This window comes from Doryrhamphus excisus, chromosome 7 (assembly GCF_030265055.1).
Source record: "Doryrhamphus excisus isolate RoL2022-K1 chromosome 7, RoL_Dexc_1.0, whole genome shotgun sequence".
Classification (NCBI taxonomy): domain Eukaryota; kingdom Metazoa; phylum Chordata; class Actinopteri; order Syngnathiformes; family Syngnathidae; genus Doryrhamphus; species Doryrhamphus excisus.
Genome location: NC_080472.1, coordinates 23,413,455 through 23,437,114, shown reverse-complemented (window position 1 = coordinate 23,437,114; position 23,660 = coordinate 23,413,455). Strand labels below are relative to the sequence as shown.

The 23,660-nt window shown below is 41.4% G+C and overlaps 1 protein-coding gene across 6 annotated transcripts; it reads left to right on the top strand.

Moving 5' to 3' along the window:
- On the top strand, positions 1-21,737 carry frem1a (Fras1 related extracellular matrix 1a). Of its 6 annotated transcripts, XM_058078086.1 has the most exons (38): positions 2-39; positions 1,561-1,664; positions 1,977-2,315; positions 3,727-3,821; positions 3,911-4,215; positions 4,895-5,073; positions 6,185-6,511; positions 6,592-6,700; positions 7,560-7,691; positions 8,524-8,868; positions 9,175-9,317; positions 10,998-11,194; positions 11,270-11,360; positions 11,658-11,825; positions 11,900-12,108; positions 12,192-12,285; positions 13,240-13,492; positions 13,807-13,980; positions 14,105-14,290; positions 14,367-14,396; positions 14,472-14,563; positions 14,634-14,814; positions 15,358-15,502; positions 15,565-15,706; positions 15,841-16,036; positions 16,106-16,370; positions 16,602-17,016; positions 17,076-17,271; positions 17,336-17,480; positions 17,556-17,685; positions 18,495-18,567; positions 18,856-19,005; positions 19,083-19,255; positions 19,316-19,438; positions 20,136-20,267; positions 21,161-21,276; positions 21,339-21,424; positions 21,497-21,737. In XM_058078086.1, the coding sequence occupies exons 3-38, from the start codon at positions 2,037-2,039 to the stop codon at positions 21,688-21,690; spliced, it is 6,270 nt and encodes a 2,089-aa protein (XP_057934069.1). In that variant the 5' UTR covers positions 2-39; positions 1,561-1,664; positions 1,977-2,036; the 3' UTR covers positions 21,691-21,737. The 6 variants fall into 6 exon arrangements, with proteins under 6 accessions (XP_057934073.1, XP_057934069.1, XP_057934071.1 ...); XM_058078090.1 differs by lacking the exons at positions 1,561-1,664; positions 1,977-2,315 and having other exon boundaries at positions 1-39; positions 14,367-14,563; XM_058078088.1 differs by lacking the exons at positions 2-39; positions 1,561-1,664; positions 1,977-2,315 and adding an exon at positions 2,825-2,957 and having other exon boundaries at positions 14,367-14,563.
- Positions 21,738-23,660: the final 1,923 nt, after the last annotated feature.

Sequence of the window (23,660 nt, the reverse complement as noted above, 5' to 3'; positions counted from 1 at the left end):
ATACATGGATAATGTAGGAGAAGAGGAAGCTGCATACAGGTAAGGACATGTTTGCCTGTGCATCGGCTTGATGTTTTTTACTTTTAGCTTTACTCGTGTTTGAATCAGTAAAAGATAAGATAACCATAGTATTCAATGTGATATCAAAATCTGATATTGTTGAATTGATACTGTAAAAAGCAACAATATGATTCATCATAATATCGATATTTGATGTTGCTATAATAATACTATATAGTAAAAGGTACTGTTGTGTCAAAAAGGAAGTAATCATAATACTTGATGTTGGTGTGTCGATGCTGTATTGTAAAAGATGATGGTGCAATTAATCATGATATCAATATTTCATATATTGGTACTGTATTGTACAAAATCTTTTCTTTGTATACTGACACTATAGTGCAAAAAAGTAATGATACAGTTGCTTGTGATATCATTATGTTATATCAATATTTACAATCTTCCCTCACCACATCGCAGTTCGAAATCCACGGCTTCACTCTATGACGGTTTTTCAGAAATATATCAAATAATAAATCCTTGCTGTTTCCGGGTTGACTACAACCCATTAGTAGCAATGTGTATTTTATTAGCAAAATGTACTTATTTTTGTTCAAAATGAAGCATTTCCAGGCATAAAAATGACTAAATTAACTAAATTAAGACATTCAGAAAACGTATTGAAAGACACATTGTGGTATGTAGGATTATACAATGGTCACCAGTTGTCAGTCATGTTGCATCAGCCACAGGAAAGAAGTCTCGGAATTACAAAAAAAACAAAAAACAAAGAATTCTCCCAATGCTTACATGTGTGGGTCTATATTCAAGAATAGAATGCCTTTTATTGTCACAATACACATGTAGGGGTCTTACCCATCCATCCATTTTCTATGCCGCTTATCCACAAGGGTCGCGGGGTATGCTGGAGCTTATCCAAGCTAATTTCGGGCGAGAGGCAGGGTACATCCGTCATTCCATGCCTAGAGCATTTTAATAATGTGAAAAAACATATTTTGAAGGCCATAAACGGCTTTTCTAGCTCTAACTATGACAATATTCCCTTTGTAATAAGCAATCCTTACGGATGTTCACTTATCACGGTTGGGCTGGGAACCAGTTAACCGTGATATATGTAAAAAAGGGTTAGTTGGTATTGATATCGTAGCTCAAAAGATTAATATCAACATTGGATATATTGGTACTGTACTGTGTTGTCCAAGATACTGATATGATTCATTGCGATATGAATATTTGATGGTGTCTCGATGCGCCTTTTTTAATCATAATATTGCAATGTTGTCATATGCCATATGCTTTTCTGTACAATACTTCACAACATTTTTCTGAGTATTTTCCTTTTTTTTAATCTGGAAAAAAGTCAAAACATTTTCTCATCATACTGCAGCATAAAAAATCTCATTGTCATCATGGTGATTGATATGGTGTATTTGATGTGAGTATTTCACGGGTTCCTTATGTATTTTTGTGTGTGTGCATCTCTTTCTTATAATGATGTATCACTGTTGTTAGTGTGTCCTGTTACACATTCTGTTGCAGTGTCCAAATGATAGCGATTGCAGTGTAACTGCTGGTTGTTGTGCAGCGCTGTCTGTCATTATTACCATGACAAGGAGTTTGCTGCGGAAAAAGAATACCTCAAGGTGCCTGTCAGAACAAAGCAACTTTGTATTTTAGCATGATACTTAACATTCCTGTACTGCTGCTATGTAATTAGCACTCATCGCCAGTGGTTAGCGTTCGGATGTGTGGTACACAGTAGACATCAGCACAATTAGGACCCCCTTCAAGGCCGAACTGAGTTGGAATTTATGCTATTGTTACCTGTCATACTACAGGAGTGATATTCTATATCAACATTAAATAGGGGTTTTGCGATAAATCATATTGTTATCTGGATTTTTTTTCTCCAAAATATTGTGTACAAGTTTTTCTAAAACACTTTTTTCCTACAGTTCCTGACTCCGCTCACGTGGCACCAGAGGTAAAAAGATGCTGATTGAGCTCAGCTGGCCATGATGGCAACTACTGATGACTCGGCAATAATGTTGTCAAAGAATGACAAACCCCTCCTTCCCTTCGTTTTTGTTCTTCTTCTTTTGGGAATAACTTGTTCTTGCTCCAATGGTTCGCTTGTAAAAGTCAATAAAGGTTTAAAGGTGAGGCGGGGTCAGTCCGTCTACCTCCAGGAAGGTGACCTGCAGTTCTCGATCCCGCTTCACAAGGATGCGTGCAAGGTGGAAGTGGTTTTAAACGAGGCCATCACTCAACGAGTGGGCAGATTCCTGCCTCAGGTAAACCGCTGCTGATTGGTTAATGCATGTCATTAGTAGAAATGACACGATTACTCCTCCCACCTTTGACTTTCTCTCCTAATATTAAAACTACTGACATTACAAGGTTTTCCTCAAAATACTCCCATGACTTTCTATTACTATTGTCACTCAGAGTGTTGGAGCATTTTCATTTTTTAAAAATCTATTAAGGTCATGACAGTTTCTCAAAAAAACAAAAATTCTAGTCGTACGATTTTATTATTATAATGTTGTCCTTGTAATAATACAACATTCTTAGTAATTCATTATTTTTTAAAAGCTGTTACTAAAGGTTGTTTCACAAAAAAATGTTTTCTCATTATATCACAATTTTATTATTGTAATCTTAGAACGTTTTGTACATAATATAGTTGCCCCTTGCTCTATCATGGTTAAAAAAAACATAATTAGTGTCAATCTGTGAAAAATGTACAAATTCCTTTAAAACGCCAGTTCCCTTCACCGATCAGCTCCGCCCCCTCTGCAGCATTCAGAACAACCATGTCTGCTGTGCAAAAGGCTCCTTGTTATACCCTGTTCTGTTCTCAGTTTATTTAGGCTGACATGTGTGCGGGCGTGGCTCGGACGCACTACGCTGGTCGGGTACCTGAACGCGCCACGGTAGCTGCTAGCTAGTAACAGTTTAGCCCCGAGTGTTGATGTGTCCACACGGGTTTCGCGGTGGATGTTACGTAGAGCTGTGTGCGTCTATTAACGTGAATAACGTTTATTATCACTTATTTAATGTTAGACACCGCCGATCTATATCCCTATTGTGTAGTGTTTTGTGCCGTTATGTCCAGCCACCTGGCTGGTCGCTCACTGCCTGTTAGTTAGCCTCGTTAGCATCGCTACTGTGTTGCGGTTCAGTTCTGAACACATCGCTAACTAGTATGTTTTCACCCTAGGTGGACAATGGCTCTCACTGTGGTTTGCTGGAAATGGTTTTAGAACTTTTCCACTTGAACTCGGGTGTGATAAACTATCGTTATGTTTTAATTGGGGGTCAATAACTTTTTCCACACAGGGCCATGTTGGTTTGGATTTTTTTTATAAATCAAAAGTTCGATTTAAAAATTGCATTTTGTGTTCAGTTGTTTGTCATTCACAGGATCTTAAACATTTAAGTGTGACAAACACGCAACAATTAAACATCAAGGAAGGGCCAAACACTTTTTCACACCACTGTAAATAAACCACTATGAAACAGGAGAAGTAGAATAGAAATGTTAATAGAAAGTTAATAGAAATGTGAGTTTTTGAACCAAAAGCGTGTCTCATCGACATGAATGGGCAAACTTTTCTTCCACCCTTTTGAGCAAGATTCTGACTTTTGGTGCCTTTTTTTGTTAGTATGATGACTTGGTTAGTAACATCTTATTTTCTCCAGGTATTCGACTGCCAGTATCGAGATAATGAGGTCAAGTACGTCCATAACGGTTGTCCGTTGTTAACAGAGGACACAGTCAAACTTCGGCTGTACAGGTACATCACTTTGATTTTGACCTAAAACTCAAGACAAGATCCCTTTGTCTTTTTTCCTTTTGCATTAGCTGTGTGTTTTGTCCAATCAGGTTTACCAACAATGACACACATATGGAGGTGTTTTCTCTCCATGTTGACATCGTGGAACCTGAATGTAGCATCATCCAGCTCGGGCCAAAAATTTTAGAAGTTTCTGCTTACGGAATATCGGATGATGTCGATGGCAAAGTGGTGTCTTTCCACTATGAGAGGAGAGCGAGCTTAGACTGCAGTGTCCATATTAATACACAGGACACTCATCTGCCGGCTCATGGACAACTTATTAGCGAAACACAGAATGTTGCAAAGCAAAAAGACAATCCGAGGAGCTACAGCCAAGTAAATCTGCAAACCGGTAATAGTACTGCATCAACTTTTTTTGTACTATTATTATTTCATTTGACTTTCTTATTTTTGTGTTATTATTACAACTTTTTTGTGTAACAATACAACTTTTGTCCTAAAATGTGTTCAGCTCAGAATAAAGTTTGTCTGTGCCGCCGTCTGTCGTCATTACAGGGGAGTAGCCAGCGTTAATTATCGTAAAACATTTAATGAAGTTAATGAAATAAATTAATTAACATGCTATTTTTGGCAGCCCTAATCATTATGCTTTCATTTTTTAACATTATCATTTTTTGTATACAACATTAGTCACATAACATAACATTTCTTTCACTGTTTTTGGTAAGATGATGACTTTTTTGCTCTCCAAAAAATGTGACAATATCACATGTTTTTCTTGTAATATTACAATTTCATTGTCATGACATGTTATTTTTGAATTTTTGGAAAGATTAAGATTTTGGTTTTTACTATGATAGTTTTTCTTAAGACATTGCAACCTTATCTCACCACAATACAACTCTATTGTCATAATTACGTGACACCTTTTGCTAACACCTTTCTCATAATATAGTACATAACTTTATTCTCTGACTTTATTGTTGTAATGGTAACATTCTGTTCTTGTATTATTATGTTACATAAACATTTTCTCAGTACTAACTTGTCATTGTTATTTTACTCCCCAGAACATTTAAAGAGCGGGTTAGGCGGCAATATGAAGACCATAGAGTTCCTCAAAATTCCCTGTGATGACTTCCTGGTGATGGGACTGAAATATCGCCACATGACTCCTCCGTCTCCTGATGTAGATTACATCACCATCAGGCTTGACCTCAAGGACACGAGAAGCAGCAGTGTATATAAGGCAAAGTTGTGACTTTTGTGTTAATAAGACTTTGTGAAAGAAACATGTCAGAAATGTATGAGGATAGAGTTGTAAAGTTTACAACATAAAAAGGCAACACATTATGGAAAAAATCTCCAAGTAGAAGAAAAATGTTCAAATATGAAGATCACATTTTTTTAAAGACAAGTCACATTTTTATGATAAAAATCTAGTAAAGTTACAAGAAAAGGTTGTAGTGATGCAATGGTGAAATAACACCATCAAAAAGATGTTATGAGAATAAAGTCACAATCAGAAGGTGTCATCTGAAGCAAATAAACTAAAAGAAACGTGTTTCAGACAAAAAGTTGCAGGAAAAAGTGATGTAAATGTGTGATCCTGAATCTAAAATCACCCCCAAAGAAAAGGCTGGCAGCAAAAACTAATACAAATAGCACAAGGTGCTGCCGGAATCCCAAGCAGCAAATGGTAACCTTAGCATGAAACAAGAGCCAACGCACAGAAAGCACATTGTGCCACGGGGCCGGGCAGAGCGGAGGGTGGAGTTCGAGGTATAATCTGACAATGGGCGAATGCTTCAGTCGTGCTTTAGATAAGCTGGCGGAAATTGGCGACAGGTGTGCTGGTGACTCCGCCCCTGCCGGCCAGCGGTGCGCTGCAACAAAAGGCAGATATGCTGCACCAAAACAATACCACAGGACATGACTTGAACAGTGTTTACCAAAGTGGACATGTACAGCGTAAATGTACAGAGCATAACAAAGTAACAACACAGGTGTGGACCGGGGGTCCTGACCCAGAAATACTAAAAATGGCCACTGCAAGACACAGGTATGAATATAAAGAAATTCATGAGAACAAGACTTTTTTTTTGGAACACCTTATTTTTGTAGACTCTTTTTATTTATTAAAAATCACTTGTGATATTTAATTCCCAAGAAAGGTAACTTTGGTTGTATATATTTGTATATATGAGTGACTTTATTCTCATATGATTGATATATTTCTTACAGTTCTGATTTTATTATTATGACATTGCACCATCCTAGTTTTTTTTTACAGCTTAAAATAATGTACATATGTTAATATATAAATAAAAACACAACATTGTTTTATTTTCCCCCTGAAGTCTGAACAGATCTGGATTCCCATTTGGATCAAAGGAGCCTTAGCTAACCAGCCTCCCGAAGCAGCATTCATGCCCACCTTCGTCCTGGAGGTGGACCAGTTTGTCTTCACCCCGCTAACCACAACAACGTTGGATGCAGACGATGATGAAACACCGAAGGAGCTCTTGATTTTTAACATCACCGAGCTTTCGCCAACAAACGGCTTTATCGCTCACCTGTCGGATCACACTCGTCCCATCTACTCATTCACGTGGTTGGATCTGAGTGACATGCTGATTGGATACCAGCCCCCGAACTCCTCTCATAGCCAGCGTAGGAACTACGAGGTCTTCCACAAAAACATCAAATACATTTAAAAAAATGGGCGGATCAACAAATCTTTAACATTCTGAATTTTTCCATACAGATGAAAATCGAGGTTCACGATTTTTTCTTTGAGAAGAGCCCACCGATGACAGTTCACATCTCCGTGCGGACAGCCGACACCAACGCGCCCAGAGTTTCTTGGAACATGGGTATTGGAAGCCATTGTTGAACTGCAATTTATTGCATCACTCCATTGCATCACTCCTGATCAAAACCGGGACCAGTAAAAAAAATATATTTAAGAAAAAAAATTGAAGAAAAAGATTTTGGTTAATATTTTTAATTTTCCACTGTCTTCTTAGTTCAAAGTAGAGCTTCAAAATGCAAAAAGCGCTAACAACGTTCCTACTGCAGCATATTGAGAGGGGTGTAATGTTTGACCATAGCCATACAGGCAGAGTGTTTTGATGCAGCCACTGCAGTGTACCTAATGTTGTGACCAGTCACTGCGGCAGTCATTGTCTGTGTATTGCCAACTGAAAATGAACAAAATTCTTATATTGTAAGTAGCACGCCTGTTTTATTATGAATGGCTTAAGAAAAAAATACATTTCAAGGAAAATAGCGCTCATGATTCTACTGATGGATAACCTTAATGTTATGCAAATCCTTAAGGTTTACTGGCTATAAACACTTCACTGTCACTGTGCTGCCCCCCTTTTACTTTTGTTGTTGATTCTGGTCTTCCAGCCAAAGAATAGCAACCTTTCCATCTCAATAATGAGACCACTCCACTGCTTAGTTATTACTGTCGCTTTATAGAAGCAGATCCTTTAACATGCTCAAGGATACGGCCTTTATCCCTAATGATGGTTGCGAGAGTCAAACGGCTGAGAGAAAAAGTGTGGCCAATTGGGGGCTGTTTCTTCTCTCTTGGCTTTTCATTTTTTCTGGTGCATGACCACCAGCCTGCCTTCTGCTTGAGAGGCATCATGAAGTGTATGTAAGAAGATAGAAAAGATCCTTCCTTACATTTACACAGTCTGTAATGTACCATATCTCTCGCAGGTCTCAGCCTGTTGGAGGGTCAGTCTCTCCCGATAACGTGGGAGCAGCTGCAGATTGTGGACAATGACAACATAGACACCGTTCGTATTGCTGTGGTGGACGGTCTTCTGCATGGAAAGCTGACTGTTGGAGGTATTCACACTCAAATTCATGTCACGTTTAGGCTTGGTTGTGACCCCACGATGCAGACATAGGAGTGTCGTGCAGGTAAAAAGTGTTTAATACAACGTTGCAGTAACTCACAATAGGAGGGGCTCCCTTCCCAAGTGGCAAAAAAGGAAAAATAGATAACGTAGTAGATAGCATCAAAACCTATAAGCCAGGGGTGTCAAACTCCTGCCACGGAGGTCCGAGACACGACAGGTTTTCTTTCCAGCCGGTCACTAAAGCAGGTGATTTTAATGATTATCCCTCCTTTGGTTTGAGGGAAGGAGCTGTCAATTAAATAACCTGCTGGAGAAACTGGTTGCGAAGAAAAGCTGTAATCAGCCCTCCATGGCATGGGTTTGACACCCCTGCTTTAAGCAGACATTCATCCAAAGCCAACAAAACATTCACAATGAACCAGCAAATGAGACAAACCACACACTCTCCTGAAGAAGCCAACTACTTACAAATCACCACCGGCTGTGACGTTCAGCTTCAATAGAAATCAAGTAAAGGTGGCTGCAAATAGTACAAAAAAGGAAGTGCCTGCAAAATACAGCAGGAACTAAGGAGAACCAGCACGAAAGAGTTCAACACGTCATGCAGAGCGTGGCAATTCATACTTACAGAGTTTGCAGTTAACCTAACCGGTGCTTGTTGAATATATCATGACAAATACGAGGGGAAGTAAAATGTGACAATATTTCTCATTTGAGAAAAAAGCTATTTCACAGGCACAGGGTACCCAGAAACCTTTCACACTATGAGCTTAATGTTCCTATAGCTGGAGTAACAAAACCTTCTCTTCTATCTCTAGGCATAAAGGGCTTCATGTTTACCATCAGTGACATTAAAGCTGGCTTTGTTTGCTATCACCACGACGACAGTGACTCCACCAGCGATTTCATCGTGTTCCGCATCACCGATGGACGTCACAGCACTCGCTCCAAGTTCCCTGTTAAGATCCTCCCGAAGGACGACAGTCCCCCGTTCCTCGTGGCCAACGTCCTGCTGGAGGTGTTGGAGGGTCAGACCACCCTGCTAAAAGGCTCCTCTCTTCAAGCATCCGATATGGATTCCAGTGATGGCCACATTATTTTTAATGTAACCACTCCCCCACGGGCAGGAGAGATTGTGAAGATTCCGGGACCGGGGCTTATAGGTCAGACAAAAACTAGGCAAAAACAAAAAATACACAATGTAACAATATTGCAAAAAATAGCTTTTTCACTCACTACCACTTTCTTTACAATATTTTCAAATAATTGTACATTTGTTTTCTGAAGAGGATAACATTTTTGACATTATGCAAAACAACGTCATGTTTTACTAGCATAGATGACAGTTTGAGAGGTTTGAAAATAAAGTAGTAATCTTACGATAATTAAAAAAGGTTTTAGAAAACCCATTACATAATATTCTCACATATTCAAATTATACATGTTTTCTTTTTGTTTGTATCATCCAGGTTACCCTGTCAGCAAATTTCTCCAGAGGGACCTGTCCCAGTCTACGATTTACTACCACCACACAGGAAAGGAGATGTTACACGACTCGTTTGAAGTGGTTCTGTCAGATTTGCACGATCCCCCAAACCTGTCAGAAACGCAGGTATGTATAATGGTGTGAAATGAATGGCTGTAGTAAAGAAAAATGAGACAGACAGGCAAGAAACATGCAGAAACATCTTATATGCAATATGTTTGTGTAGATTCTCAGTCAGCCAGGTCATGGTAATCTGCAAAGGTTGAAGTAAGAAGGAGGCAATTTAATCCCTCATTTGTTGAATGATGTTCAACCCTCAATTCAAAAGGCTTCTTCAATTCAGAAATTTGACAGCATGAAGTCTATATTTTTTGGTTATGGTTTTTACCCTACATGGCTGATGAACAACCATTCTGCATAACAACCCTCCCCCTTCTTTTTAATGTTTTAGCCTTGTCCTGCATTGGCATAAGGCTTACTGGTATGCAGCGTTGATTCTGGTCTTCCAGCCGAAGAACAGCAACCTTTCCATCTCAATAATGAGACCACTCCACTGCTTAGTTATTACTGTCGCTTTCATAGAAGCGGTCAGACTGTTTTAGACACTGGCGCCATTAAAAACCAGGCAGCCTAAAACCTCATATGAGCCCTGGTTTGGAAGACACAACTCGGGCTGTCAGACGGGGGTGCCGCAGAGCTGAGCGCAAATGGAAGAGGGACAAATTGCAGGCGTCTTTTCAAATGTTAAGGGACTGCTGGCGACGGTATGTGGGTCCCACAGGGCTCAGTCCTTGGCCCTCTCCTCTTTTCACTTTTCTTGCTCCCACTTTGCTCCATTATTAAGAAAGATGGCGTTTCTTTCCATTGTTATGCAGATGATAGTCAAATTTATGTGCCTCTTAAGAAAAATCATGCAGACTCAATGACGTCAAGGCCTGGATGGCTTTAACATTTTTTGATTTTAATGACAGTAAAACTGATTGACTGGTGATGTTTTTTGGTGGAACCTCTGGGACCCCCCTCGCCAGATCTTGGTTTCCCTAACCCAGTACATGAAACCGTCCATTACTAACCTGGGGGTAAGGAAGGATGGACCCTCGTCTTAAACTTGACAGCCAGATCAGTTCTGTCGTTAGTTCCGGTTTCTACCACCTGAGACAGCTGGCAAAAATAAAAACCTATTCTCTCCTGGCAGCATTACTGCAATGCCTTATATGTGGGGGTCGGTGCGTTGGCCATCTCTCGCCTCCAGTTGGTCTTTTAACTGGCACAAGAAAATATGAGCACATTACCCCGATCTTATCTTCACTCCACTGGCTGCCTATACGTTTTAGGGTTCATTTCAAAATTCTTTTAGTTGCTTTGAAATCCCTCAACGGTCTTGCGCCACCTTACCACTCGAAGCTTCTACATTTTTACACTCTCGTCTTGGTCTCTCAGGTCAGCTGATCAGCTGCTCTTGAGAGGGAGCCTAAAACAAAGCGGAAGCTCAGGGGGGATCGTACGTTTGCTGTTGCAGCCCCAAAACTTTGGAATAATCTGCCTCAGCATATCAGACAGGCCTCCTCTCTGGAGAATAATACTAGAATAAAGTTCAACTAAACTCACTGCTTTGCTTCCTCTGCCTTGTTTTTGTAGATCGTATATTTAAGCAGGTGCCTTATAATGCGGTGTGCCATTTCTATGGGTTAAGTACCTATGCTGTGCCTATGGTGCAGAAAATACGGTACTGAAATCGTGTTTAATTTTGTTGTATTGCATTTTTTCACAAAATATACTTTTTTGTTACTAATTGTTTTCGCGCAGATTGTCATGCTAGACATTGAGAGCATACCTCACCAACCACCTAAAGAGGTTCCCGATGCCAGGCGGTGTCTCGTAGTCAAAGAGACGGACGTGGTTCTTTTGACACAGCGGCACCTTCACTTCGTAGACATGGGGTCACCTGATGGTGATGTCACATACACCGTTACGACGCCACCTTTCTATGTTGATGGCCAAAGGTTAGTAGTCAGAGTACACTCCTGTATATACGACTAACAATATATAAAAATACAATATATGTTTTTGTTGAGCAGCAGTGTTGATGCGGGGAGGTTGTTTCTCGTGGACAGCATACCCAAATTCGCCAAAGATGCCAATGCACCAGTGCTGAAGCTCTTCACGCAGGTCATTTATTTTGACGAGTTTGATGTCCCAACTGCAGATGTTTGTTCAAATATAATGCAAGTCTCCCTCCTTTCGGCTAACCATAGGCTCTTGCGTCCCTGTCTGCTCTGAAGTCGCTGGCAAGTCGTTAGCATCTGCAATCCTAGATGTTAGCCACAATAAGCGCTGTATACTTTTCAGGGTCAAAAAACAATGTAATTGCTTAATTTGCTCCTGTAATGTTCTATTGGAAGAGCAAAAATAATCAAAAGATGCTTTTAAAACTGCCAATTGTTTCTTCCTGTTTCTTGTATTCAGCATGCCATCAACTTCATGAAAGTAGCCTACATGTCTCCCATCGGTGATATCGGTCCCTTTCCTCGCCACGTCCAGTTTGTTCTCTCGGTAACCAACCAACACAGCAAAAAACTGGATGGGATCTGCTTTAACGTCACGCTGATACCAGTGGACAATCAATTTCCTCAGGTACAGGTGTTGTAACACGCCTCCAAAAACTGGTTGTGATTCCTGTAGTCATGTTTGAAAATGTCTGAGTTCAGGTCATCACCAACTCTCTAGTAGTAGATGAAGGTGGAAGTAGCCTGCTAGGCCCGGAACACCTGATACTGTCGGATGTGGACTCTGTTAAGAATTCCTTGCGGTTGGAGCTACTGAGGGAGCCGAAGCACGGAACACTGCAGCTGAATGGCTTGCCTCTAAAACCGGGACAAGATTTTAGACTGCTTGAGCTGACTAGCCGTATAGTTAGGTCTGTATTTGGTCCACCTGGGTCCTGCCAAGTTAGCATGGTGGACAAATTGGCCTGAGATAATAATAATGTTTACTTTTCAGGTACCACCACGATAATTCAGAAACTACAGAGGACAACATTGACTTTGCAGTCACTGATGGGACCAATAACATCAGTTTTAGTCTTCAAGTAAATGTAAGTGTTGTAACATGCAAAGTATGTGACCTATAAAAACCCAACCTGATGTGACAGAGTGTGCACCGGTACACCACATTTTGGAGACATAACAAAAAAGGCCAATAAAGATTTATTTACACCGTTATTGATTTAAAAACATTTGGGAAAAATATTATTTTACTTGAGTGTTAGCTTCAAGATTTGTTATTAAAGGGGCCCTATTACGCTCATTTCTGGCCCTTTGTATTAAGTTGTGGACTCCTGTAGACGAGTTGTAGACGATAACCCGCACAGAAAGCTTTCTAGATCTTCCAGAATCTTCCAGAATATCCTTGGATTTCCAAAATCCAAGTCTGTTTTAAAGGGGACGTTTGCTTTTTCTACTTTTGCGACCCATGAATGTTAGAATGTTGTATTCTCGTGTTAAACGATGCCAAAGTTTCAGATAATGGGGTTTGCGCATTTGGAAGTGAGCCCTGAAAGAAGTTTGGGATGGCTCAAAACGCTTGGTTTCAGAGGGGTTAAAACTGGAGGTCTGTGATATCACAGATGGGCGAACTTCCTTATATGGGATTACGCTGTAGGACAGAAACACTCTCTGCCCTCCCCCCAACTCTGCTTCCCCCGCCCTCCCCGAAGCTCCACTTCTCTGTTATGAGGCAAGCTCAGGCAGAAGTTATTGGAGTTGATGATTCCCAGCAAGAGAAAAATATTTTCATCCGTCAACGGCATTTCCCATGAGACTAACCACTTTTCAATTTTCTCTTCAAAGGCTTTATTCATTTATTATAAATTCATATACCCACAAAATTAGAAAGTGGGTTTGCAGTAGTCAGGAAGTACTTTGTGACCAATCACAGCGGAGTGGGCGTGGCTGGAGGCAGGCCATGGGAGGAATATGAGATTCTTATACTCCCCTGTTCACATGGAACTTCTGCATTTGACACAATCTTTGGCTATTTTCTTTTTTAGGTAATGTCCATCAATGATGAGGTACCTGTTTTGGTTCCTGGCTTGAAACCGGTGCTCAACTGCGACGAAGGCCACACAGCTGTCATTACAGCTGAATACATCTGTGCTACAGACACAGACAGCGACAACAACAGCCTTGCCTTCCTGATTGCCCGGCAGCCCCTTCAGGGGTTGGTGCTGAGAAACGGTGTTGTCGTAGATTACTTTGTTCAGGCCGATATCATCAAGGGTTTTATTAGCTACAAACACACAGGTGAGCAGCTTTTCTTGCATCTGTTTTCCTGTTTTCCCCAATGTAAAATCCAGCTGATGCGCTCAAAACGATCCCTGAAGGACACCCTGACCTCCAGGGACATCAGGGAATCCTCGATTACTGTCCCTCAGTTTTGGCTCCAGGGGTGCAGACTTCAGTGTCGCACATTCTGGTCGCACAACATCTTGTAGTCCAGAAGGGTCTTGGGAAATCCGTGCTTAATCTTTTTGCATATCGGACCAACCAAGGGCATACAAACAGAGCAAACAATTCAGTGACAGAGGCCTACACTAAGCGTGTTTGTGTTTTTTTAGGCCAGGAAATCGGACTCACTCCTCACCATGACACTATCACCTTTGTGATTTCTGATGAAGAAACGGAAAAATCGGCTGCATGCTGTGGTGAAAGAGCGGAAATGGCACTTCCTGTGTATGACCTCCATGTCACAATTTTTCCAGTCAACAGCCAGCCACCCTTGCTCAAAACAGGTTTGCACTCGACCAGATTGGCCCCTTCGAGCAGTCTCAGTCTCAGTCGCTTCGTGATCACCAGGGTTCATACAATAGCACTCAGTCACTTTCAAACAAACATGGTTTGTGCTTGTTTTTATAGGAGACCTGTTTGTGGTAGACGAAGGTGGGACCGCTCAAATAACAACGAGTCATTTGAAGGTGTCTGACGAAGACACCGTATTGGATAAGCTGGTGTTAACTTTGATGACACCGCCTCAGTTTGGCTACCTTGAGAATGTCCGGCCGAGGCCTGGTTTTGAGAAAAGCAACATGGGCGTAAGCATAGGTACTACAAGTATTGCAAATTAATTAGCTCCTAAAATCAACCAAAATCAAACAAATGTCCTGGCTTTTTTTCCTAGATTCATTTTCTTACAGTGACGTCATTGACGGTAAAGTGAACTACGTGCAGTCCTGGCACCAAAAGACAGAGCCGACAACTGACCAGTTTGTCCTCTGTGCATCAGACGGACAATTCAGTTCAGGTCGTTTCGCATTCAGCATTGTGGTCAAACCAACAAATGACGAAACTCCAGAGTTTGTGGCTCAAAATATCACGGTAAGTCACCTCGTTTCTCACACACCTTTTGATCCTACGCACCAAGCTGACCATGCCCGATTATGTTTAGGTACGAGAAGGAGGCATGAAGCATCTGGACTTGACTGTGTTCCACGTGGAAGATATGGATGTCCCCGAGAATGTTCTTCTCTTTCGTGTTGTTAAACATCCGTGGCATGGCCGTATTGTGAGGCCCTCCGGTGGTTTCGAATCTGATGTAGTTGACTTCACGATGATGGATCTGACAAATGGTATGTGTGTGCTTCCAGGATACGAAATACCAGAAGCTAGCGGTTGGTAGTGAGACAACATCCTACTTTTTGGGTAGCTGCCATCCTTCCTGGTTCTTTCCTGTGCAGTTTTTACCAGGAGACACGCAACCCAACAGCAATACATTTTTACAGGGTTTTAAAAATTGACCTCAAGCCCGATGTCCAGGGTGTGGAGGGCCTGTGGTCACAGCCTTGTACCCTGCAGCACTAAAATTGTGGGTCATTGATGGTGTTGGGAGGGATACATACATATTTGTGGATACTGACCTCTACATGCTAACCAGAGGTACCCTGACTGCTATTTGCAACCAGGATGAGATCCTGAGACATATTTTTATATTATACGTATGCTGCTGCCGTGGGTCCTGGGTTACTTCTCCAGGCTAGCACGCCCAGTCAAGCACGCCCAGACCTGAATCCAAACAAGCCTCCATAGGTCAATAAAAAACAAATCTACAGTAGGCTATTTGTAAACTAAACTTGGGGTACTCTTGATATGTGATTTTTGTTTTTATCTTGCAGGTAAATCACTGATGTATGCACATGATGACTCAGAAAGCCAAGATGACAGCTTTACTGTCGAGTTAACTGACGGGCGATACCAAATCCAAAGACGGGTTATGGTTAAAGTGTTGCCAGTCAACGACGAAAAACCTCATTTAACACGGTTAGAGTCTTACAACACAAATTTTTAAGATGATACTTTAAACCTAATCGATTCTCCTTTAGAAACATCGAATTGGAGGTGGAACCAGGACAGGCCAGACTCATAACCAGTGTAACACTCTTTGCACAGGACCATGACACCCCGTCTTCACAGGTCCTGTACGAATTGACAAATGTTCCTACGCAAGGAGTACTAGAGATTAGGGTTGGTATTGGAACTTTGCCATAAAGAACATTTCTGTGTATTTGAGCAGATAATAATAAGTATAATAAGCATCATATAAGTATAATATAATAATATAATATAAGTATAATAAGGATGACTCTTTTCTTACTCAGCATGATGGGGACTGGGTTAAGCTGAGAGCTGGAGGAAACTTTACCCAGGAAATGGTGGACATGAACCATCTGCGCTACGTGCACCAAGACCTGTTTGGTAACACGATGCTGGACTTCTTTGTTTTCTACTTGCACGACGGAAGGAATCAATCTCCGTTACAGCGGTTCAACATGTCCATCCTACACGTGGAAAAAGGTTTTTCAATTTATTGTAAAACATCCTGTTCCTTTGTTGGCATTTGAATGTGATGTTTATTTATTCTAGGAAATATCGCCATGTTGGTCAGACCGGTGAAGGTCCGCCGCGGGGATCGCGTGGTTCTCACTACAGACGCACTATTTGCCACAGATGGTACGGACAAGTCAGAGGAGCTCGTGTTCATTGTTACCGCTCCGCCTGCTCATGGATATTTGGAGAACGTCAAGCGTCCCGGAGTGGCCATCTCCACCTTCAGCCAGATGGATGTAGCGGCAAATTTGGTGGCTTACGTGCACGACAAGAGTTCAAGCTCTCCAAAAGAAACCATACAGTGAGTCTAGGTCTAGACTGGGTCTCTAGAGATGGGGTCCTCTGGCCCCCGTGCTCCCTACTTAGACTGTAGGGGATGACTTGACTGGGGATGTTTGGTAGATCGGGTCCTCGGGATCATCCCTGGTCGGGTGGGTTCTCATCTGACAGATACATTATCCATCGGTAGTTCTAAAAGAGAGGGGCTTAGATATGAAAAATGGGATTTTGCTTTTTGCGTCTGTTTTTCCAGGTTTGTCACGAGCAACAAAGCAACAAGCCGAAAGGGAATCTTAGAGGTTGCAGTGACAACAGCGGATTGTATCCCACCGTCATTATCTAACCAGGGCCTCATCATTCCCCGTGGATTCTCCATGATCTTGAGTCCCGACTGCCTTTCCATGTCTAGCACCGGCACCTCGCCTGGCAGCCTGACCTTCCGAGTCCTGCATCCTCCTCAGCACGGTATCCTGGTTTTGCATGACACACTGCTGACTGCCGGTTCCAATTTCACCCAGCGAGATGTAGAGGAGTTGGAGGTGATGTACAAACACGACGGTGAGGCGTCCGAGCTCGACCAGTTTGAGTTCATCGCCACGGATGATGCCAACTGTGGCGTCATGCTGGACGGGCAATTAAAAACGGAACCTTTGGCGTTCACCATTCAGGTAAACATTTTGAATGTTATTCAGAAATTTCAAGTGAAGCATCATGTATTTCATTTCAGATCAAGCCAGTAGATACATCACATCCACAAGTTGTGACATTGCTTCCTCTTTGGAAGGCAGAGCTTTTAGCGGATGGACGATATGGGATCTTTTTGTCATCCCACAAGCTAAAAGCTAAAGCCGGCAAAGAACAGCAAATAATATTCTCCATCATTCGGCAGCCATATTTTGGCTACCTGGAAAATATGACAACAGGTAAGGGAGTGGTTCTGATTCTGATTGCAGTAGCAGCCCAGATTGCAACTTTTATTTCTCGTAGGTGGTTTTGCTCGACGACGCATCTCTCAAACGGAACTGAACATGAGAACGGTGGTCTATATCATCAATCCAAACATGGAGTCTTTGACAGACACCTTGGAGTTCAGGGTGTCTGATCCTCAAGGAAACGCAGGCCCTTCTCACATGTGAGACAAAACAAACAAAAAACATAAATATTAATAATTCTGATTTTGTTTAAACAGAGTTTTTTTTGTTTATAGATTACAACTAAGCTGGTCCAGCGTAGCGCTGTTGCAATCTGAATACATCGTGTGCGAGGATGACAAAATAGTCTCAGTCGAGATCATTCGGAAAGGTTATATAGCGGAATCATCGTATATCAGCATCCAGGTGAGTACATATAGCATAGTTTATTACTTAGAAATGTGAAATATCAAGGAAATGCTTTTACTGTACATATAAAATAAAATGAACTTTAATGTGTATAATGTGAATATGAAGTCAGCTTCTCCATAAAGTGCTGCAAGATCATCACAGACTGGGGAAACTTCACACTGGACTTTAGGCAGCTTCCATCCTGTGCCTCTTCAGTCTTCCTCCAGACCATAGGACCTTGATTTTGACTTACATTAACATACAAAACCTCGGTTAGACTTTAAAATATATATATATATATATATATTAGTAAACTGAGTACTTTGAGTACTGTCAGAATATTCTAATAATAATTATGACACATGGCTTTGGACGTTTTCTTGAGCTGTATATGCCATGAAAATGTAAATTAATACAAAAAAGGTTTTGAATTGGTCACAGCATGCACAATTTGTTTGTTTCTTTCGGCTTTTTCCTGATGGAGTCGCCACAGCGGCTTTTTTTGGATACTACATGCACAATGAACCTGGAAGGTTTCAAAATTTGAATGATATTACAGAAGAAAATACACAATATTCCATTTTTTGACATGGCTCTGTATAATGTTAATGTAACTATTTAAATGTAGTTAAATTCATGACTTGATTATTTACTTTATAGGTACCAACCTGTCACTAGTGCCTGTAAAGTCAAGGGAACAGGGGGGCGTTTACCACCAACATGACCATTTTGGTGGGTGGGGTGGTGTTAAATGATTTTAGATCATCAAAAATGTTGGAGATGTTGTCATGCTACCATTCATTTTCATTTTTTCTTTGCAACAGGTGAAGGAGGTGACTGCAATGGTTGGAAAAGATTTTCTCTTAAGTGCCTCTTCTCTAGTCCAGTTTGATCCAGGTAAGGTAGGCTAGGCCCTGGAATTGGGGGTGGGGGTGGTGGGTGGCAGATTTGTCACGTTTAGGTTGGCGAAGGCATAAAATAAAGATAGCTTGGCACCATGAGATGCCAGGAATAAAATAAGCACTAGAATGAAAGTCCAGAGACAGACTGACAGCCTTGGTCTCTGTTTGTCTTTTGGTGGGTAGGCCCTCCTGGCACGATTTTCCTGGGACGGTTGGGGGGTCACAGTGATGTCTTGATTTTTTAGTAAACACTGACTTTTCTTTTCTTTTGTGTTTCATGAAGGAGTCTCAACGAAGACATGGAAAATCAAACTCCTTCAGGATCAGCTTGAAGAAACAGATGAAATATTTGAAGTTCTTTTGGTTCACCCAGAAGGCACCGTTATTGGCACCATCCAGAAAGCCCAAGTTACCATTAATGACTCGGGGAGAGGTACAAAAACAATTATTTTTAAGTATTGGATGCATATTCTGATGCTTTGATTTACTACAAAACCTGGGAAACCACAGGGCGTTGTGAAGAAAACCAGGATGGTGTCGGTGGAAAAGTCATTTCGGGTCTTAGATCAGGGTCTCAATATTCATCACTTGGTGCAGAATCAGTCATCGGTACCCGTGAAGGTGCCATCTCAATACCTGAATTGGACGTTTTCCAAAGGAACATCGTTTTCGAAAACAAATTCGTAAGTACTGTAAGCAAGTATTCGGTTTATTCAAATTCTAAACCCTGCTTTTATTTTTAGAATAGCAAAATACAAGTGGACGATGCCTCGCTGACAAAGAAGGGTAAGAAAGACCGTCATGTTGTCAGCAGACCTCAAAAAACACGCACCAACGCTGGGAAAAGTGGCCTTGTTAGTGGACACGTGAGTGAAAGCAGCCCAATTGAATAAGAAATTGCATGGGTACATCATGAAAAGTCCAGACTAAGACTTTTAAGAGTCAAAGCAGGAAACCAAGATTTTGAGAATTTGAGACCAAGTCGTGATTTCAGTAGCAAGCTCAGAGGCTCATTTATAAAACTTGCTTATGCACAAAACTTATGCACTAAGCCCCCCGTCCAAATATTTGAGAAGCACTGTTGTAAAGTAGCAATACTTTAAAATGAGTACAGTTGTTTTGGCTACTCCACCCATATCTGAATAGATAATTCATGTATCATCTCTTCTATAAAATTTGGGGGGCGGGGAATCTACTAAAGTGGAGTCATTGTGACAAACGCTGAGTCGTTTTTGCACCTTGTATGCAAATGAGGCACCGCTGAGGTCCTTTGTGGCTGCCGCTTGCGGAGTCGATCTGGAGCATGAAGAGTGAATAAATAATGAGCATTTTCTTTAAACACGAATACGGACAATGACGAAGTGTACTCGTTTCATACTCACCTCTGGACAAAATGCATTAGCCCTAACGTTTATGAGTGTCCAGGTCATCCCTAATATGGTGTTGCATCAGACCCCCTGTCATCCCCCCGGAGCATTGCCAGATGTTGTAGGGAGTGCATACAGGCTCGTGGAGACCAAGCTACACACCACTGAGCTGTTGGGTTTTCATATTTTCTTCTAGGCTACAAGTGAAAACTTCCTAACCAAGCCATGTTTGCCAAAACTGATGGGAGTCCTGTATTTTAACCAGACAACCAAACAGATCTTACAGTGCAATGGTGTAACCTGGACGTCTTGGGCACCGACAGACCAGGTAATTCACAAAATGGTTACACTTAACTCACCTAACACAAGGGGTGTCACAAGGTTACATTTCCTGTTTTAAAGAAAAGCTGGCAGCCAGAAGCCAATCAGACTGCAAACAATGGCATCACTATTGGGAATGATAATACAAGTAATATAGTGGTATATAACTGGCGTATATGAGTGGCAGGGCACGAGGCAGGATTGGAACAGCTCACTATAAACCTTTAAACCTTGCGATCCTAGCTGGTCTTGGATAGCCCCCGCATCACTGGGCGGTAGCTAAACAAACGTGCGAATGCAAGCCAAGACAAAATCTTAGCAAAATGTGGGATACTAAAAGACAAACACTTGTTATTGTAGTTTTCTTAAAAGTAAAATATAGTCTCATGTCACAACCCCAATATTGTCTCGTGACACTACTACACACATACTACCTGTAAAATAAAAAAATCAGTGAGAGTGGTATTGGGCTAGAATGAAGAACAAGGTGCTACCTCCTGAAACAGCGACTGTACAGCACGTCGTCAGCCCACCAAGATGAATCAACTTCCAGAAAACTAAAAGCAAGGGAACTTGAAAAGGTCAGGAGCCAGCAGGAAGGCGCCATCACAGAGCCACCCTCTGGAGGCTCTGATCCAAAAGGACCAACAAAGGGCACAGGGATGGCACCGCAAGACATCCAGTCCTAAGATCACCACATCCACTTATGATGATGATACTTTGCTTGGTCTTTACAATAAATCCAAAGTGTGACACAAGACCTGACCTTAACCCCTGACCCATCAAAAGCGATCTCAAGATCAAATACTTGGTAGACATTACTTACGTAAAATTTCACTTTAAATATAAGATATGTACTGCAAAATGTCAATAGAGTCTGTCCATCTGTCCCCAAAACAGAACAGAAAAACTCATTTATGTGCTCGGGGTTGGAGCTTCCACAACGGTCACTGCTATGTCCTCGACAGAAAGCATAAAACCTCGTGGAGCACAGCTAAACGCAACTGTAAAGAGAGGTAAGTAGGCAAAAATGTATCAAAATCTGCTTGTCTAGTCAATATCATCTGAACATTTCCAGGTATAAAGGCACCCTTGTGAGTGTTTTATCAGAACGCGACATGGAATGGTTGTGGGCCTTTGGTGGACGGAGACCATTTTGGATAGGTGCGCTGCAAGAAAATGATACCAAAAGTCCAGAAGTATTGGGAGAGTGATGGTTTTTTCCACTTTTGTCAGGACTTAGCAGAGACGGCAAAGGATTGTGGGAGTGGCTGGACGGCACGACTCTTAAATACACAAACTGGATGACGAGGGCAACCCGTGTAAGAAGTGGTAAAAAGTGTGTCCTGGTGTGGAGACAGGCTAAATGGCAAATACGGGACCGCAAGACCAAAAGTCGTCACAACTATATATGTTCTGTTAAGATTTGACTCCCACGGCATCTATGAAGACCCTCCATAAAGTGACCTGCCGACCATTTTTGGCTCCCAACTTCCGCTTACATAAGAATTGCTGTGGTTAGCTGTATTTTGACCCAAATTTTACCCAAACGGTAATGTGGAGGCTGAAAAATGACAAGCTTGAATCGCTTATGTTTGGTTCCTGGCACAAATAACACATTGCTATAACTAGCTAACTGACCCCCCAGGTGTAGCATTGACCCAGCATGCAAAGACATGGTGGAAAGTTGGTCTTTAATTCCCAAAAAATAAGCTCACACAGAGCAGCAGGACACACAAAAAGCCAAAGTCGCAAATAACAATGAAGGCTAGGAGGTACAGCAAAGGCAAACGTACAGTAGGACTCATCATCAGAATCATATCATTCACTCACCATTGACTGATATGAAAATATGTGATCAAGATTGTGCCATTCTGACTATATGGGGTACCCACAGCTGCGACTGAGAATATACTTTTGCATAGAAAGGCTATTTATAACAAAAACAAATTTGATACAAATTCAGCCTCATTTGTGTTATAAATAATTGAAAAAAAAGAATGTGTCTTTAACATAACTTAACCTAACTCAAGATTTGCATTGTAGTTATCATTTTGGGTTTGGTTTCTGTTTTCTGTGACACTAAAAAAATAAAGGTACTGTTGTTGCACACCTACCATGTTTATACACTATATTACCCCAAGTATTTGCTCCCCCATCCAAATGATCAAATGAGTTTGGGAATAACAGCAACTCAAGTGGTAGGCCATGTAAATGGATGGGGGGGGGGGGGGGGGGGTCAGCACAAAGAGGTCAATTGCTACAGAACTCCAAACTTCATTCAGAGGGCTTCATGGAATGGGTTTCCTTGGCCGAGCAGCTGCACCCAAGGCAATGAAAATGATGAAAATGCTCATTTATTAAAACAGGCTTTTTTTTTTTTACAACGATAGAGTGAGCGATGTTGGAACCACGATGGAGTGAGGGATGAACTTTTAGGTCCCTGCAAAGAGTTTGGATGGTTGGCACACAACACATCAAAAGTTTGAACATCACACCCTTACATGGTTTAATGAACAAACGTTTGTTGTTTCGTGGTTGACTACAGCCTGTTTTAGTCCAAACAATGCCAATGCTACATATTTGTGGCATGAATTAATTATTTTCAAGCATAAACATTTTCTAAATGAACTAAAGAAATACTGTCATGTTTGGCTCAAGCAGAGTTTAGATCCTAGGATGCAGAGATGAAAACACACACAAAAAAGATTTGAATAACAAAGGGTGTCTCTGAAAGGAGGAAAAATACAGGAATAAACAAAGAGTAAGAAAATGACCAACACAAAAACACAAGGATATGTACAGAAAACTACAATTAAGAGTCCTGCAGAAAAATCAGGCAAAGGGAAAAACTACACTAGCTAACAAAAGGTGCAGCTGAAACCAAGGAGGACAAAACAAAACAAAACAACCAAAACCAAAAAGCACTGCTGAAAGCTCAGGCAGGAATTGAACATGAGCACAAGCAGTAACCGCTGCTGGAGGTCACCAAGCAGGGAAGTATTTACGACACGGGTAACGCAGGGGACCAGAAAGTAAAGCATTGGAAGAATACACAAAGCAAGGAAAGCTGCTGAGTCACAATCTGCTACTGAGCTGATGAAGATGACCAACGCTAAAGGCCATCGCTCTAATTAGCAGCAGCCTCTGCAGGCGGCATGGTGCACTGCAACAGACGGCCGACAGGCGGCAGCAGAGTGACAATCCAGATAATGACAGTTGAAAGAAGTACAAGACATTGATGAACTATTTACACTGACCACAAGGTGTCACTAGAACACACCAGACGATCGTAGACAACAGACTCTTATTCTTATTATTCTGTAATTATTTCACAACAAGCACTATAATAACATTATATTGATAATAATAATAGTAGTAATTATCATCATGATCATCA